This window comes from Polyodon spathula, chromosome 16 (genome assembly GCF_017654505.1).
Source record: "Polyodon spathula isolate WHYD16114869_AA chromosome 16, ASM1765450v1, whole genome shotgun sequence".
NCBI classification, from domain to species: Eukaryota; Metazoa; Chordata; class Actinopteri; order Acipenseriformes; family Polyodontidae; genus Polyodon; species Polyodon spathula.
In genome coordinates this window covers 23,911,708-23,931,161 of record NC_054549.1, presented here as the reverse complement: position 1 = coordinate 23,931,161, position 19,454 = coordinate 23,911,708, and the positions used below count along the sequence as shown (strand labels likewise).

Genomic DNA, 19,454 nt, shown 5'->3' with positions numbered 1-19,454 from the left:
CCAGAAGTATAACCCAGGATTTCCCACTTTCTGGAACGGGATTTGAATCTTCCCAGTCTGAATGTGTTGGGGTAGACCATTGTTGTAACTTCTCGGCACACAGAGGCTTAAGATACATGCTCTGATTAATCAGTTCAAAGAAAATGTCAAGATTTTAAATACATTGAAACCATTTCATTCACATTTCTAGAACATAAGTAATCTCTGGTTACAACGAATGTAACTTTACTACAGGTGCGGGGCATTATCATACTACGGGGCATTATCATACATTACATAAATTGTAGTATTACAGTGGCTGTCAAAAGCATTCACCCCCTTTGGACTTTTCCACATTTTATTGTGTTATAACATGGAGTCAAAATGGATTTGCCATAGGCTTCTTGGTGGCCTCCCTGACTAGTGCCCTTAACGCCCAGATAATCAGTTTTTGAGGACAGCCTGTAAACAAATTCACAGTTGTGACACATTCTCTCAATTTTTTAATAAAGGACTTTACTGTGCTCCGGGGGATATTCTTTGCCTTGGAAATGTTCTTATATCTTACCCCTGATTGGTGCTTTTGAGGAACCTTATTCTGGATTAGCTTTGAATGTTCCTTTGTCTTCATGATGTAGTTTTTGTTAGGAAATGTACTAACCAACTGCAGGATATTTAACCTGAAATCATGTGAAACACCTTAATTGCACACAATTCAACTAACTTATTAAGACAATTGGTTGCACCAGAGCTTATTTAGGTGTGTCATAGCAAAGGGGGTGAATATTTATGCAATCAATTATTTTCTGTATGAAGTTACCCCTCTTTAATCTGTGACTTTTTGGTCATAAATCATGCCACTAGTGCTCTTATTATGACCATGCAATTCAGTGATGTGATGTCACTTTCAGTGATGTCACTAGCATGCAGAGCATTTAGTTAAGGTTTGTTTTATTACCTCTCGCGCGTAAGAACAGCAAGAATTCAAAGTATGCTTTACAACAAGTTCTGTGCCCTACTTGGGTTCCTTACTTATCCTAAAGGTTATAGCAGTGGAAAGCTGTCAATGTGGATATCGTTGCACAGTGATTGTGAGATGTATGACAAGCTGACTTCCCCTGCATTATGTGATACTGTATATTTGAGGAACGTGCTCAGAGCTTCACGCTGCCACAGAAAGAGTGTTCTACATTGGAGCGGTGCAGACTAGTAATATCATACCAATGATGTCTGCTCAGTAAATCTGCAAATGAGGAGGAAAAAAGCCCACTGGATTGTTAGTTTCTCTCAAATTCTTTGAAAATGAAAAGTTTCTTGTGTTTGTCAGGTTATGCTCCAGCAGCTAATTTAAGGGCAGGGATTGATGGCAAATGATTACTGAACATTAACAAAGTAACCACTGCTTTTCATAATTAGGTTGTCAGTTTTATTAATGGTTGGTTTTGTAGAGTGGGCCTTTTGCTGATTTTATAATTCTTTTGGTTTTAAAGGTTTCTGCAGAATAGACATGTCTGTTTTTACTTTAGGTATAAGCAGTTAGAACTGAAACTACCTCGGGCACAGTATGTGCAAGTATGCTTTTCTCAAAAGGAAATACAATGACACAGGATCTAAATATATTTGAGATACAGAGCAATTATTTTACTTTTCCTAAAGATTTTGAGGTAGACAAGTTAATGCATGTATGTGAATGCATGTCTGTGGAAGGGTGGTGGGTAATTCACTGACACACGGGAGACAAAGGTGTACTCGAAACACCGCACAGTTTTATTAATACAGTTTCTCTGGCTCAATGATTTGTATCAGCGATGATAGACAGGACTACAGGAATACCAATGCTGGTAAGCGATCCAAAGGCAGGCGCACTTGCAGGTGCTCAAAATAATAATGAAAACAAGTGTCGAAAGAAAAAGGGAAAATAAAACACAGTAACAAAAACTACAAATGAAAGGTGCTGCACTTGGCAGCGTTACCCCGCTCGTCGCTACCCGCATGACCCGGGTCACCCACTTACACTCACGGCCCACGGTTTCCCCGCTATCCCTGTGTTTCTCTCTGTTTTCTCTTTCGTTCGGGTTTCTCTCTCCCGGCCGTTCTCGGTCCTGGACTAGCGCTTCCGTATGCTCGGTGCTCTCCAGTTTGTTCCAGTGGCCACTTTCATTTGGGTTCTCGGAGTTTAATAGGGGTGTAATGATGCATGATGCATCGATGAATTGTGATGCTTTCTTTGTGATGTATCGTTAAAAGGTTTATGTCATTTGTATTGCAATACAAGACTAAAAGCACAACATAGCTCATAGTACGTTACAGTGGTTCTTGAATGAAGAATAAGTGTGTTTATCTCATTTAAGTTTGGTCTTTTACAAAATAGTCCTTCAATAAATAATCATTTGATCTTCTTGTGCATTATACAATTAGCCCATTCTGACCATCACGTGTATCGTGACACAGATCATATTGCAAGCGGTGTATTATGACATTAGTGTATTGTTACACCACTAGCATTTAATAATAAGGGTTTAAGTATAATCTTATTTGGGGAGAACATTTTGCCACTCCTCCCATTTTCTCATTTGATCCCCTGTACAGTAGAACATTGACATTTAAGAATGCTTCTTTTGGAGTGTTTGTAGCTGGCTCTTAACAGAGTAACAACATTGATAAAAATGAAAAGGCTATGCTGGTGATCATTTCCAGATGTTGCTAAAGATTTTTCTTAACGTAGGTCCTGTGAACCTCTACAGTATGAAGATGCCACTCTTTGGCTTGTCATTGGCATTTGAGTATTGCTTCTAGAACAGCCAGTTGTTTAACGCAAGGACACACTTTGAAACCCTGTCTGTCTCAGAGTGTTTCAATGTGAGTAGTGCAACGGAACCTAATATTCCCAAGCCCTGGATTGAGATATCTGGCATTTGTGCTGATTACTTCAATCAATATAGTACATCACACTGGGCTACAGTCTTTATTAAAGGGATCCTTGCCAGCATCCTCCTTGAAACAGTGCTGCTCTCCTTATTTAAGTGAAACCTGTATTTAACCAATTAACATGACCTCAGTGCTTCTTATTTATTGATTTGAAATTTCATCATCAGTGGTTTTACCCCGGTTTTCTCCTTATTTTTGGAATGTCCAATTATTATTTTTTTATCCCAGTTCACCGCTGCAACACCCCCGGCAAAAATTTTATTTTAACTGAAAATGTAAATCTTGTCAATTTCAATGAAATGGTCACCCAAAGCAAAGGGATTTCATTCTGAAGCCCAAGTCAGTTAAAAGTCTGAAATGTATATAACACGGTGTTAGAACACTGGCCTAAGTATAAAAGTCTTTGTTAGATGTTCTCTGAGTTAACTAGCATGTTACCTAATTAACCTTTTGTCACCAATTATTGTTAACAGTCATTCCTGAATGTAAGGGAGCAGAAAATGGCAAAATATGCTCAGTTAAGCAAAATAAAAAGTCTGTAATTACTTTAAGAAATGAAGGTCAATCTTTAAGACAAATCACATGAACTTTGCAAGTGTCTGTAACTGCTATGGCCAAGACCATCAAATGATTTGAAGAAAATGGCACTCATGAGGACCAAAAACAAGGTCAGGCAAGCCAAGGGTGACCTCAGAATCAGAGAACAAGTTCATTCAAGTGACAAGTCTGCGAAACCGGCGATCAACTGCCCCTGAAATACAAGCTCAGCTAAATGCTACTAGAAGTACAGATGTGTCAGCATCAACTGTTCAGAGGAGACTGCGTGAAGCTGGCCTAACTGAAAGAATTGCTGTAAAGAAACCATTGTTAAGAGTGCAGAATAAGAGGAAGAGACTTGCCAGGGCCAAAAAACACAGAAACTGGACGTTTGAGGAGTGGAAGTCGGTCTTATGGACCGATGAGACAAAATTTGAAATATTTGGGTCCAACCGCAGTATTTGAGTATTTGTAAGACGCAGAGAGGGTGAGCGCATAGATTCTGCATGTCTGGTTCCCACTGTCAAGCATGGAGGAGGCAGTGTTATGGTCTGGGGTTCCTTTGCTGATGACAGAGTTGGTGATCTTTACCAAGTCCATGGCAAGCTCAACCAGCATGGCTATCGTAACATACTTCAGAAGCATGCCATTCCATCAGGATTACGGCTAGTTGAGCAGTCCTTCATTCTTCAGCAAGATAATGACCCAAAACACACCTCAAAGTTGTGCAAGAACTATCTAGCGAAGAAGGAAAGTGAAGGACAACTCAATCTAATGACCTGGCCTGCCCAGTCTCCAGACCTCAATCCCATAGAACTTGTATGGGACGAAGTGGACAGAAGAGTCATAGCAAAGCTACCCACAAGTGCCCTATATCTCTGGGAATTGCTGCAGAAGAGCTGGGAAGACATGCTGGGTGATTTCCTGCTGAAACTTGTTAACCGAATGCCTCGTGTTAGTGAGGCTGTTATTAAGGCAAAGGGTGGCTATTTTGAGGAATCCAAGATTTAGTGACAATTTTCAATTTTCTTGAACATTGCTTTGATACTCCTTATGTTTTGTTTTGTATACTGTAACATGTGTTTTCATTTTCAAGTTTTTACAGAAACGTATACGACTCAAAATAGTCAATTACGAAAAATACCTAGTTTCCAGCAAGTGTACTCAAACTTTTGACTGGTACTGTATAGTGCCGGAGGACAACACAGATCTGAATGGCTCCACTTCAGACGTCCTATCAGCCACACAGGTCGCTGGTGCGCGGTGAACCGTGGATTGCCTTGCCGACCTAAGCCCTCCCTACCCGGGCAGCGCTCAACCAGTTGTGTATCACCCCCTAGTAACCCCCAGTCACAGTCCGCAGTGACATAGCCTGCATTCGAACCTGCTATCTCCAGGCTATAGGGCGCATCCTGCACTCCACGCCACTCAGGAACCCCCTCATTTGCCATTTTACCTTATTTAACTTATCTGTAATGGCTTTGAACAATGATATAAATTCTATGAATTCTTTATATAGTGTTTTTATGTAATTGTTGTATCATCTCGTAAAGTAATTATACCTTGCACAAAATAATTCCATACGTTTTACCTGTTGTTTTTTACAGTAGGTCTCAATCTGCAGTTTTGAAAGAAACACATGTTCTAGAACATGATATCGGTTACATTGGTTCCCAGGTTCTGTTCCTTACACAGGATATCTGCAATGCCATATAGCACGTTTTAAAGTGAAAATACATGTTTAGTCTTTTAGAATTGGACATTTGAGCCCTATGTTTTAAACGGAAGTGCACAGCAGGAAAGATCAATGGATTTATTGTGTTTGCTTCAGTTACTTTCATTTATACTGCTGTGTCAGTCAGGTCACATCTGAAAATGAGATTTTCAATTTGTTCGTTTATTATAGTACAAATAGGGCTGTGTTCTGTTTGTGTCTCCCTGCCCAGTCAGGGGTTTTGTTAGGGTTAGGGTTAGGGCAGTGTTCTGTGTGTGTCTCCCTGCACAGTCAGTGGCTGTGCGTTGTCTCCCCGCTGATCTGTACCTGCCTGTTTCTTTGCAGATGAGCTTTGCCGTGCAAACCTGGAGCCTGGGGACAGGGAGCAGGTGATCCAGCACTTGCACAAGGAGATGGTGGAAGCGCAGGAGCTAGCCAAGAGCGGTAAATACAAGTGTTTAGAACTGCAAGGTGAGTGCTGTCCTTTAAGAGTTAGTCTGTGTCCCTACATTGTTACACTGTGTTCATACATTGACTGTTCGTGAGAGACCCGAACTCTTGCTGATTTTACTTGCTGAGTATGTGTGGCATGCCTAAACATACACCTGCTCTCCACCCACTCCTTCTAATTCAAACTGTTTGTGTGTGGTATCCATGTTTTAGTTTAATGTAATTGTCATGTTTTTGTTTGTGTATGTTTATCATAAATGAATTCTACCAGTACCAAGTAACAGAATTCATAGCCGTTTTACACAAAGGTGTGAAGGGTATTTCCCTCATGTAAAAGCAGCCTGGCTCCTCCAAGTCTAGTCCAGTGGACTGTACAGTGCAAGGCAAGGTTTCTAGGCTGTACATGTTTCTGGTGAGTCTAGTTTTTCAAATGTGTTGATGTCAGCAGGCTGAGCACACCTCGGGCACTGAAGGTTTATACCTATTGTCCTAATTCAGCTCAGAGGTAGTTCCTTTTGTGCATGTTGAAGTGTTTTCCGAGGTGTCGTGTGTGTGTGAACCCACCCTGTCCTGGTTCTGTAGTCCTGTGTGGGGGTGCAATGTGACATCAGCGGGCCCTTTCGGCTCCAATCAAACTCATCTCCCTATGCTTTGATGCAGCGCTGCTTGAAGAGGAGAGACGAGCGAGCAAGCAGCAGACTGAGGACTCCACCAAGCAGATCCAACTCCTGCAAGGTCGGTCTGTCACACTCTGTGTTTGTTACTAAGCTGCTGTGACATCTAGGGCATCAAAGCACAAAGTAAACATTAGATCGTTATCAGTAGATTTGTCCATCATGATTTGACAGACGGAAATTAAATTAGTATTTACAGAAGCTTTTGAAATCAGAATATAATTAATACCTTCAGTGATTACACATATTGCTCTTATTTATTTTGTGTATGTGTCAATTACTGTGTATAATCTAATTTTGTATTTTGCATGTATCTATATGTACTTACAGCTGTTAAAAAAAATATTTATATACATATATTATTTTTTTAAGAAAAAAATTGATTAATTCTGCAACGAATTCTTTGAACAAATGTGATTGTTCAAATGTTGGATTCAGTCAGTGAATCTTTTGTATTGCAACCAGAATAGTAAATCTGGGTAATCGCACTGCACTCAATAATTGAACTCCAGTATATGGTCACACTGTAGTTTTAAAAATCCATTTATAAAACAGACACATTTTTTATTAAAGATTTTAATGTTTATTAACAAGGAATGTATTGCAGTTTAATTGCACAGTACTAGTGTAAGGTTTCTTATAAATAAATGCCTTAGTTGTTGCTATAGCAAGTTATAACCCATTTATAAATGTATTATTCATTATTTATAATGGATCCTTGAACTAGTGTATTTTAGTAGCTAGTAGTAGTGTAAGCGACAGTTTATGATGCACAGATTTGAACAGTGAGACTAATATGGCACTGCTGCCCTTACCCCCCCAGCCCAGCTGCACAAGCTACAGGCAGACGTGGCCACTCTGCGTGAGGAGAAGGAGGATGACATTAGCAGCGCTCATGAGGAGCTGTCCCGGGCCCAGGAGGAGGTGAGCGTGATGAGGAAAGCCATGGAGGCAGCCACCTCGGAGCGCGAGCGCGAGATCACAGCCCTGCAGGAGGACCTGAGCACGGTGCGGGAGGAGCTGGAAAAGTGGCGCGCCGCAGCCTCCCAGTATGAGGCTGAGATAAGCAGCCTGCAGGCCAGCTTCCAGCAGCAGAGTCAGCAGAGGGAGAAGGCTGCCGAGCTGCAAGGTAAACGCTAGGTATAACTCTGTTATAGGGCAGCCCTTTGTATCATGGAATAGATTATAAGGCGGTATGGTCGTGGTTCCCATTTGCCCCATGATGCCATTACACCAGCACTTGTGTTCTCGTTATGAGATGTCTTACCTATGGCTCACAGCTGTGAAAGCTCTGTATATACAGCCTGATAATTACCAGTACGGTTGACCAAAGGAAAGTATTTCCCCACTGAACACAAATGTTTTCCTTCACAATTAGAAAACCATACAGATGTTAATTTCACTGTGTCTAGTGTAAAAATCTTACCAATTTAGCAGGTAAGTAATTTCACTTTCACTTACAGTACAGTAGGTTGTAACAACAGGTTTGTTTTTTGTATGGATATTTAGCCAAACGCTTATGAACCTTTTTCATCCTGGATTTCTGTTTTACATACTGCACGCAAGTCCATTTGTGTTTCAGACTGGAGTCGAGCATAGCAAGAGACTCAATCTTAACAGGCATCCAAGACAGAGCAGTTGTAATTGGCATAGTATTAAAATAATCTTGATGCTTCTCTGCATGTCTCTTAAAGCAAATCAGTTTGAACTATTTAAAAACCTTGTTTTAATTAATTTTCCACAAAAAGTAAATAATGTCAGTCCAAGTTCTCTGTAGAAAGTTTAGGGTGGGATTAAGGACTGGGACTTTGCACAAACAATAAAAACAGTGAAGTTCTACTTTGTTTCAGATGAGCTTGAGAGGCTCCAGAAGGAGTGTGTGACTCTGCAGGGTGAGTGCGCCTCCCTTCAGAAGGAGAAGGCCCCCCTCATGGTGAAGCTGCAGAGCCTGGAGAAGGAGCTCGACAGGCAAGTCCCTCTGTGTTCACTTTGTGTCCAGCATGCAGCCTCTAATGACAACTTATACATTGTGATGCACTTAGATTTTGTTCATAGTAAACACCATGTATTTCTATGTTAACCTGATCTCTGGTACTACACTAGGTTAAAGGCAGTTCTCAGTTTACATGCCTTATTCTCAGGAAATCTGTTACACTTGCATTTCCTGGGTCATTTCACCTCATTCAGTCAGTAGGGGAATCAGCTGTTTGGTTAATGACAGGAAAGAAGCAATTGAAGGGGTGTGGTCAATTTTACCACCCAGATGACAAGTCAAGTGCAAAACTAATTGAAAGCACGGCTTGCATACAGACATTTCTTTAACACTAGAACACTGGAGATGGCAGTGATGGCTCCTCTCCCTCTGGCGCTGGATACGGCAGCAGGGCCCCTCCTATATCCGCAGCCAGGTAGTTGAGCACCGTGGCTGTGATGTCTGGGAGGGATGTTGGGTGGTGTTGCGCCTCCCAGCGCTTCCCACCTCGGGCCCACAGAAGGTTGATCACAGCAGGGAGGGCCTCCACAATATCCCTCTCAGGCTCCGTCAGCCAGTTCCGCTTCCCCCGGCGCTTGGGACAACTCCTCTTCCCCTTGCCATGGGGGGTTTTGGACAAGGGGAAGGTACCTGACCTCACCACAAAGGAAGCACCACCTTTCCTTGTCTAGACAGGTGATGCAGGTGACCGGCATAGCAGAGATGCAGCGGGACCTGCAACTGGCCCTGCGCTGTTGCACTTGTTGCTGCTGCTGTTTCCTCCGGCTACTTCCCATTTTTATTTTTATTTTTTCAAACAAAACAAACACTCCCAGTATTCCTGGTTTGACGCCTGGAGTTGCTGTTATCCCACAATGACGCCACGTGTGAAAGGATGGCTTTCCAGGGGTGATGTAAGACCAGAACAGAAACCAAAACAAGTAATGGTGATGAAACTGAGGCACTATGGTGCTCATTACTTTATTAAATAATAAACAAAACACACACAAAACAAAACACCACAAACAAAAGGGCACATTGACCAAACAAACAAGTATTAACTAGCTATTAATTAATTAGTTGTCTTATTACCCCTCGGCCATAGTCTGCACAAGTTTAATAAGGATGCGTGACTGTCAGCCAGTTAAATAATCAGTAGCTGATCAGTCACGCATCCTCACAAGGTGTTAAAATCATAAATACATAACAATAACAAATAATGGCAGTGGTTTTTACATCTGCGCTGCAAACAATAGGATGACAAACAGTAATAAAACAGGGCAGGCAGGCAGGCAGGCAGGGCTTCTGGATTAGTTACATTTGTACAGTTTTTTCAGCTGTACAAATACAGTGCAAGAACCATGATGCTAGTTTTATTACAATTATAGTTTGATTCTGCTTTGCAAGTCAATCAGAAGGGTTTTATTACATTTCCTAAACAGTCTTGTGTGTTTAATCCTTTTGGTTTTGAACATTTGCTTTGGAACAGCTCTCGCCAGCACAGTGTGGAGCTGACCAGTACCCTGAGTGTGCTGGAGAAGACTCGCAGAGACCTGGAGAGCGAGGCGGGAGTCTTGAGGGAGAAGCACCAGCAGGATGCCAGTGGTCTCAAGGCTCAGCTTGCAGAGGCCAGCAACCGGACCAAGGGCCTGCAGAAAGAGGTATCCACTTCTCAAGCCTTCCATTCACTAAACACCAATCAAACATTGCATGAAGCTGTTCATCAATAATACTAAAGAAACTATTTCTTAAACATTAGAAAGAGGAGCACATTTTTCAGAGTGCAGACACCTTCTGCTTCACACTTTCCACTGGGAACGGCCGCCCCAGACACTGAACTGCTCGTCAAAAACATGGGTTCCAATACTAGAGAACAAACTGTTTTACACCACATGGAGTATCATTAGGTGTAACCGTCTTCTGAACCATTTCATTAATAAATCAACAATTTCTATCAGTGCTCTTTTGAAACATTACATCTAACTTGACATCTCTTTTGAAACATTATCAAACAAATTATTTTAGTCTCTCAGGTACAACCAAAGGCCTCCTGAAGAGAATCAAGCAGCAAAGCACAATTTCTTTCCTTCCCTGTAACTTGCATTAAATGAAAAGTTAAATAGGAGTTGAGTAATCTCCATTGGGGCTTATGTGTAATCATCTTGATTTTGGAGGATACTTTAACTTGTAAACGTAATGAACAGGTTTTACTGAAGGACTTTCCTGAAAGCAGTATCCACACCCCACCGTTTTGAAGGACACTTGTGTAATGAAGACTCTCTTGTTGATTTCCTAGTTTGAAGAGACTCAGGCTCTGCTCTCAGACCTGAAGAAGAGGTACGAGAGAACAGAGCAGGAGAAACAGGCCATCACAGACGAGCTCCAGCAATGTAAAGTGAATCTTAAGCTGCTGCAGGAGAAAGGAAACCATGTGAGTGTCTCAATCCCTCTCCGTGAGTCTGCAAGACAGCAATGAATCTGACACTTGTAGTAGGGTTGTATATTGCAAATTGTTCTCCACTTCCTGGAGTGTCAGAATGACTTAATCATGCCATTGACGTTGTTGAAGATCAGGTTTAAATGTACAAGATTTACTTGTTTATAATTCATGCAAGTTACCTTAGACTGTTAAATCTGTGTCCTTTTTGTTCAGTGTGGTATTCGCTAATGAATAAGGAATACTCGCCTTCAACCATTTTACACTGCACACATGGCAATGCTGTAGAGCTGTTGCAGGGATTTTTAAAACTATTCTTTTTAACCATATTCATTTCAGTGGATATTCTGCATCTTTGTATTCCTTCAGTGCTTTAATCATCATTACTGGAACATCCCAGGACATCTCTCCTCCTGTTTCCTGTCACAGCTTCTATTCCTGTACCTCTCCTTTCTTCCAACGATTGTGATGTTAATGTTTTCAAAAGTAATCCCCCTCCTACCCTATAGCGTACAGGGATGAGAATCCTAGCTGCCTGAGTCAGCAGTATTTAGGTTCTTTACTGTCCGACTCCATTGCTTCACTTCTCCACAGCACCATGAGGGCTGATCTGCAAGCAGCTGACCTGTGCAGCACTTCACTGCTAGGAAAGCTAGACTGGCACGAGCATGGAACACACACAGCTAGAATAAGATGTACATTCATTTTTACACGTGCAAGTGAAACCAAGTGTAACTCTCACTATATATTGAGATTTTATAATTATTACTTAAGTCTTTTATTGAAAATCAGAAAGTGAGGATATTGAAGGAGTTAAATTATATAAAAAATCACTGTTAGTGAGATATGAAATGTATTCTCTTTTTTAAAAAATTATAGAAATGATTGTTTTAAAAAAAAAAAAACTCTCCATTCTTTTGTCCTTCCAATTTGCACGTCCCCTCTTGCTCAAATTGATTATTTACTATCCCTTCCCTCCTTTTTTAGCCCTCCATATTGCAACCTGTCCAAGCCATTTTCATCGGCCTTGTCCTGGCCTTCCTGTATTGGTGTTTCGGCCCCTTGCGCTAGAAAGGTACACAGAGCTACTGTTGAGTCAATGTCTGTATGTCTGTCACCTCTATGTGTCATTCTCCTCTCAAGAGCAGTGCATGACAAAAGCAAGTGCACTACTTGTGTCTGGACCTTGTCCTGGTGGGTAGCTGCACTGGGCACAACATTTATACAAACTTCTACTAATCATCTAACAGTTGTCTGTCTGGCTTCAGGTAGGACCACACTAATGTATCACATTCATCCTGGCGTCTTCAGTGCTTTCACACAGTAATGATGGAGTATGTGCTAGAATTGCAGCATCATTCTGGGGATTAGTTAAGGGATGATTGCTTTTTTTCAGAATATGCAGTTTGTTCAAATAAGACCCTACACATTTAGAGTCAAGCTACTGTTACTTCCTGGTGCCTAACAATCCCTACCTGTGTTGCTTGACCTGTTTGCAGCTGCATTTGAGTGAATGTGACCTAGCGAAAAGGAAATGATCAGGAAACAAGAGCAACTGTCCTGTTGAGTTTAATACAGATTTGAACTTTTTTTTTTATATATATATATATATATATATATATATATATATATATATATATATATATATATATATATAATATATATATATATATATATATATATATATATATATAAATAAAAAGTGAAATAAGAGTTTAGAACCAAAGGTGAGGGGCAGTGATAGTGGTAATACTAATAAGACAGACCCTGCATTTTAAAACCTTGGTTATAATATAACCCCTTTAATTCATACTGTAGAGCAGGGATGGGCAGCTCTTCCTGAGCAAGAATTCACCTCCTTCCAGACCCAAATCCGTTCATTACCTCACGATACCTGTTTAACCTGGTGCACAATCAGCAGCCCTCCAAGTACAGAGCTACATATCCCTGTAAGTTTGTTTTTTCAGTCCCATGTTTACTTAGTGTAAAACCAGACAGCCTGTGACCCCTACTGGAAGCTGTCTGTGCCCCGGTGTGTAAAGCCTCCCCCCTCTCTCCTGCTCTTCTCTTGCAGGGTTGCTGGCTGCCCTGGATGCCTGTGGTGGCGGTGCTGGTTGCCGTGACTGTGGTGGTGCTGTACCCCAGCCTGTCAAGGGGCTCTCCCTGACAGCAGCCTCCCGAGCACACCGTCCTCACCCCCCCATGCTGCTAACATCGCGACACCCCAGCCGCCACCTTCCTCCACACTTCTAATCGCAGACACACACACTCGGCTCTGTCAGAGTGCAACAGTAGGGTCTCTCTGCTTTACCTGTATAAAATGTAACTGTACATATATATAGGGAATAAAAATTGCAACTTAATACTTCTACTGTAGGTAATACATTATTTGCAGTTTTTTTTTTTTTTTTTTTGTATGCGTATGTTAGGATTCTACATAATATTGTGGTATAAACTAGGCTTTTTTGGTACCAAACTGTTCTCACAAATTCAGGTGTGTTTTTACAGCAGGACTTGCTACATTAGCCAAGGCAATGTGGTCCTCTTGGTTTTTGGTATGCAAGCCAAAATGTCTAATGCAGTACACAGGGCACAAGGGAGTAAGTTACTAGACACACACTCACCCAGTCCATCCCTCAGTGATGTGCCATTCTTACCCTCTCCATGGCTTGAATGTTTCACGGCAACAGCGTAGACAGTTCTCTACAAGAAAGTACAAAGAACAATATAAATTTCTCTTATTTCGCTTTCTGAGAGAATATGAAATAAGAACCCCCTATTAAAATGTATAGGTGCTTTAGTCAGGGTATAAAATGATCTGTACATTTTTGTATTGTACCGTCAAAATTAAGACTTCCGTGCATTTAAAAAAAAAAAAAAAAAAAAAAAAAACACACTACATAGCAGTTTGGGGTGTCAGTATTTTTGTTAAAGGATTCCTCTGCAGTAGCTGGTACAGGGACAGAGATAATACCGCAATTCAGCAATGTGCAATCTTCTCACATATCCTCTCCACATCAGCTCCCATCTGATTTCAGGGCTGCTTATAAATGCCTGATTGCTAAGTTACATTGTTTAGAGAAGCAATGTGACATGCAAGCTCACCACTGTAAAGGAGGTGTTACATCTCACAGTTTTTTTTTTTTTACCCTGTAAAAAGATATTTAAATAAATAAATACAATCCAAACCAAAATGTCTCACTTTCAAGTTAAAATTCCAAATTCCAGCAGCCTTGTGCAGGACAGTGTTACAGTTTCTTAGGTTCAGTTTCCAATCTAAAGGCATGTCAACATGTTTAGTGTAAGTGTTTATTACAGTGCGTGTGTATATAGTGTTCATCTAACACCTGTCAGCACACTTCTAGCGCTTCCTCATCACACTCATCACTGTAGCCTTGAGTCGGCCTTGGGGTGTGTGGATGTGTTTGTAAATATATTTCCACAGTTTGTTATTTGTTGATCGAAAGTAAAGACACATTTAGATGGAGTGCTGTTGTACCATGAGAAAACAATGCAGTTTGAAATAACCTCCCCTTCCTTTGTTTATACCTCAAATGATAAAGAAAATGTAGTTCAGTTTTGCAACATTTTACCAATAAGTCTTTTGTTTTTTAAATATTGCACATCATTTGATGATAGGATTAAAAATGGGATTAATGTTGGGGCATGCACTTGGCACACCTAGGTCTTGAAGGGGTTTAGTTTTAATCAATTACTAAAGGACCTTTAATGAGGATGAGCCACAGAATCTGATTTGGTTCCAGTAACACCACAATGTAATGCATGCAGAAAGACTGCATTCGGAGAAGCTGATCAATTGAACAGCTGTCCTGTAATCTGATCAAATGCAATGCCAGTACCCCTTTTTTTTTTTTTTTTTTTTTTTTTTTTTTAAAATACAGGCATGCAAATTATCAGCAATTAAATCCACAACTCCCTCACCTTGCAAGCTGAACATGGTAAAATATTCTTACTAGGAATAGATTTAGAGTTTTAAAGGTTGATAAGTAAATAGGAACTTTAGTGTTTTAAACTAAAAGGATGGGGGGGGTGAATGTGTATACTTTTATAAATATTACTATTGTTCGCTGTTTGTTGATTGACGAATCATTAATTTGTGGGAAAATGAACACAAGCTGTAATAGCAACAATGTTCTGTGGTAATCTGTTTCCTTTGACAAGAATAAAGTAGAAACAGCCTCCCAACTGCAACACAACTCATTTGCCAGTGGTGCGTGCGAGTACCTTCCTGTACAGAGAGGTGCGTGCGAGTACCTTCCTGTACATAATTTGTTTGCAAATATTGTCTTGAGATGCTAAAGTTCAGAATTACATTTTTTAAAGTAAATAATTGTTTAAAATCTATTTTGTAAAGATATGGAAAGTACAATATAATTTCTGGAGTACAGATTAAACTATTTGCACTAACACTTGTGATGTGCATGATTTAATAAAACAAAATTTACTCTCCCTCTCCATGTGTTTGAATTCATTCCGTAGTGAAAGGAACATATAGAGAGCAGTACAGAACAGGGCAGGGCACTCTTACTGAACACAGCAATAGAAATGGAATGTGCAACAAAATAAAAAGGCTTTTTCAGCAATAGTCTTCCATCCTTTATCTTGCTTTGCTACATCTTTTGTTTCAGGTGCAGTTAATCAAATAGTGCAATATAAGAAGAGCCAGGTGAAGCTGCACCTGTTAGGAAACTTTTTTGTAAAACACATCCAACATTGGGTGTAGTTCTACACGTGTGTGTGTGTATAGGACTATTTGTTAGCGGTTCTGATGAACTCCATACATGAATCTCCGATCTCGTTGCTAACCCAGGGGAAGAACCAGAGTGTATTGCATCCAGGCGTCCCCCAGTTGATGTAGGTGAGAGAGAGAGACAGAAGAGGATCCCTGTCCATTTGTTCATCTTGCTTTCACCCAGAAAAGAACTAAACAGCATTCATAAGCAAAATTTAAAAAACAATGAAAGACAATTACGAAACCGAACAGCATTAACAAAATAAAAAAAAAGGATCATGGTGTTCTTTCTCTTGCACAAGGAAAATATGCTGCTAAATGTGCCTGCTAAAGCATCAAGCATTACTCATGGACAGGAATCGACCAGGGGCGCAAGAGGAAGACCTTAAGCCCACAATGGCCACGACAAACACAGGATAAAATGTGGGCAAAAAACAGCACTACTGCCCCTTCCTTCAATGACAACAGCTCCAGACCCACTGCCTTCTACTTCAGCTGCCCTCCCTTCTATTCCAGAAATGGATAATAATCTCTCTTTCCAATCCCTTACAGAATGGGCTGAATGAAGGGATGCAGTCCAAGCAGCGATATCCCTGCCAGCTATACCCCAGGCATCAACACAATGGCACTCCCGCCAACCACACAAGTCCTGTCACAAGCTTATACCCTACACCACATTCCCAGGCTCAGATGACGACCTTGATTCCTCTGCAGGTGTTACCCCTTCAGGGTTCTAACAGCTGGGGCTCTGGATAAGCCTGGAAGCATCTTGGCTAAATCCATCTCAAGAACAAGGCTAAACAAAGACTAACCTCAGATCGATATCAGCTCTATGCTCCCTGGCAAGCCGCTTCAAGAAAGAATCAAACCCTATTTGGTCACATCACAGAAGTGGTGCAGACAGCACAGAATCTCCGTGTGCCAGTTACTTACCGGGGCCCTCAACCTCACGAATCTCCGTGTGCAAGTTACTTACTGGGGCCCTCAACCTGTCAGATGTCTTCAAAACACTGAGAACACCCACAATAGACCTCTTCACCACAAAAGAAAACTCGTAGCTTCATTTCTGTTCAAGGTAACACCAGAAGGCAGCTGTGAACAGGATGGCTTTGTAGGGTTGACATCAGACCAGAAATGCAGACTCCAAACAATTAGGAATGGCGGTGAATCTGTGACGCTACGGCGTCCAGAGTTTTATTAAATAATAATAATCACAAACAAAAGGTTTTAAACAAAACACACAAAACAAAGGGGGCATTGGCCAAACAAGCAGACAAACAAAACTGATTAACACTACACGAAACAGACACTAATAAACACCAAACGAACAGACAAACACGGTGAGTTTAAACCAATTATTTACTTTCTCCTCTCCACTCCTGTTCTCCACTCACCGAACACACAACCCGAGTGAGTGAAAACATGCAGCTTTTTTTAGCCATCTCGAGACCAATCCACCATCCTCACCCAGAGACCTACAGTCCAAAAACAATGGCAAGCTACTCCACCACAACCAAGACTGCTTCCACTTAGCAGCCGGGACATTGAAGAAACTAGAGCACAGAGTTCTCTCAGACTCATAGAAGTACTAACTGCCTCAAAGAAAAATCCACACACTCATGCTACTTCAAGAAATGGGAAGAATTCAGCATGTGCTGCCAAGACAATCACATACACCCATTTTCAATATTCTTTCAACCTACCTTCTATATCTTGGGACTTGGGATGGTACAGGCCTGGCAACATCCACTATAAAGGTTCACTCCTCAGCATCTAACCTGGATTGCGAGAGTCACCCTGCGGGATCACTCCTCAGCACTATCCAGAAAGAAAGTTTACAAATGGGAGGAGGCCATTTGGCCCATGTTGCTCTTTTGGTTGTTAGTAGCTTATTGATCCCAGAATCTCATCAAGCAGCTTCTTGAAAGATCACAGGGTGTCAGCTTCAACAACATTACTGGGGAGTTGATTCCAGACCCTCACAATTCTGTGTAAAGAAGTGCCTCCTATTTTCTGTTCTGAATGCCCCTTTGTCTAATCTCCATGTGTGACTCCTGGATCTTGTTTCTTTTTTTCAGGTCGAAAAAGTCCCTTGGCTCGACATTATCAATACCTTTTAGAATTTTGAATGCTTGAATTAGGTCACTGCATAGTCTTCTTTGTTCAAGACTGAACAGATTCAATTATTTTAACCTGTCTGCATATGACACACCTTTTAAACCTGGAATAATTCTGGTCGCTCTTCTTTGCACTCTTTCTAGAGCAGCAGTATCTTTTTTATAGCGAGGTGACCAGAACTGAACACAATATTCAAGATGAGGTCTTACTAATGCATTAACATTACTTCCCTTGATTTAAATTCAACATTTTTCACAATGTATCCAAGCATCTTGTTGGCATTTTTTATAGCTTCCCCACATTGTCTAGATGAAGACATTTCAGAGTCAACAAAAACTCCTAGGTCTTTTTCATAGATTCCTTCTTCAATTTCAGTATCTCCCATATGATATTTATAATGCACATTTTTATTTCCTGCATGCAGTACCTTACAGACTTCTCTAATAAGTGTCATCTGCCATGTGTCTGCCCAGTTCTGACTCTTGTCTAGATCATTTTGGATGACCTTTGCTGCTGCAACAGTGTTTGCCACTCCTCCTATTTTTGTGTCATCTGCAAATTTAACAAGTTTTCTTACTATACCAGAATCTAAATCATTAATGTAGATTAGGAATAGCAGAGGACCTAATACTGATCCCTGTGGTACTCCACTGGTTACCACACTCCATTCTGAGGGTGCCAACCTGGGGCGCAAGCAGCCAGTTTCATCAAAAACGGTCCTCCACTCCACAGAGCGGGATACCATAGTCGGGTTGCAGTGCACCAACTGCTCATCACACCTGGCAATGCACGTTTGAGAGTCCAGTGGTGCAAAGAGCACAGGCAATGGACTACCGAGCAGTGGAGAAATGTGAAATGGTCAGATGAATCATCATTCACCATGTTCTCGACAAATGGACGAGTGCACGTGTGGCGCAAACCTAATGAACTCTACAGGCCCGAGTGTTTGGTTCCAACAGTGAAGGGTTCTGATGGTTCCGTAATGTTGTAGAGTGCATTTTCCTGGTATGGATTGGGTGCACTCATTCCCTTAGAAGGCCAGATCAATGCTCATCACTACTTAATGGTACTGAGTGATCATCTTCACCCCATGTTGCAACATTTCTTTCCTGCTGGGTGTGTGGGGGGGGGGGGTGTCTCCAGGATGACAATGCCCCCATCCACAGAGCACGTGTGGTCGCCCAATGGTTTGATGAGCATGATGTTGTCCATGTCATGGCCTTCTCAGTCACCAGATTTGAACCCAGTCGAGCATTTATGGGATATTCTGGAACGACGCCTGAGACAGCGTTTTCCACCTCCATCAACCAGGCATGAGTTGATTGACTCTCTCATGGAAGAATGGTGCCACATCCCTCCTGCAGAATTCCAGAGGCTAGTACACTATGCCAAAATACAGTATAATCGTAAATCTCGAAAAACTACTCACTTCTAAATCTTTTGTAGTCATTTTTGTATTACTTTCGTATAAATACATGTTAATTTGGATTCATATGTTGTTTTTTTCTGACTGTGAACGAAAAGACACACATTTGACCATTTTCCCCATTGGAAATAGTGATATTTTGAAATATCACTGTCCTGGTCACAAAAGCAAAGTTTGTGGGGAATAATAGCCATTTTCTATACTTGAGGCATAAGCAGTTAGGAAATAACACTTACTACCCAGGAACAAAAAAAACAAAACAAAAAAAAATTTGTTACACGGTGTAATTTAGGTTTAGCGTAACCAACCTTGTTATTCTGTTACCAATATTTGCTTAAGACATAAGACATTAGTATAACTTCAGCTGACATGCCTGGCAAGTATATTATATTTCATACTATCGTTTTTAACAGCAAATCAATTATATGTCTAATTGAATGTTGTGGATAACTGAACAACTTGCACA

At 41.0% G+C, this 19,454-nt stretch overlaps 1 protein-coding gene across 14 annotated transcripts in view; it reads left to right on the top strand.

The window, feature by feature from the left end:
* LOC121329259 (sarcolemmal membrane-associated protein-like) overlaps positions 1-15,165 on the top strand; it is an 88,924-nt gene extending 73,759 nt beyond the window's left edge. For 10 of the 14 annotated variants that reach the window (XM_041274769.1, XM_041274768.1, XM_041274777.1 and 7 more), the window contains 7 exons: positions 5,504-5,629; positions 6,269-6,343; positions 7,106-7,411; positions 8,133-8,250; positions 9,744-9,915; positions 10,551-10,685; positions 12,766-15,165. In XM_041274769.1, the coding sequence (XP_041130703.1) occupies positions 5,504-5,629; positions 6,269-6,343; positions 7,106-7,411; positions 8,133-8,250; positions 9,744-9,915; positions 10,551-10,685; positions 12,766-12,858 (1,025 nt within the window). In that variant the 3' untranslated portion in view covers positions 12,859-15,165. Of the gene's footprint in view, positions 1-5,503; positions 5,630-6,268; positions 6,344-7,105; positions 7,412-8,132; positions 8,251-9,743; positions 9,916-10,550; positions 10,686-11,678; positions 11,767-12,509; positions 12,641-12,765 lie in introns of those variants that run through there. The other 4 variants (XM_041274781.1, XM_041274771.1, XM_041274773.1 and 1 more) reach the window with 3 other exon arrangements.
* Positions 15,166-19,454: the final 4,289 nt, after the last annotated feature.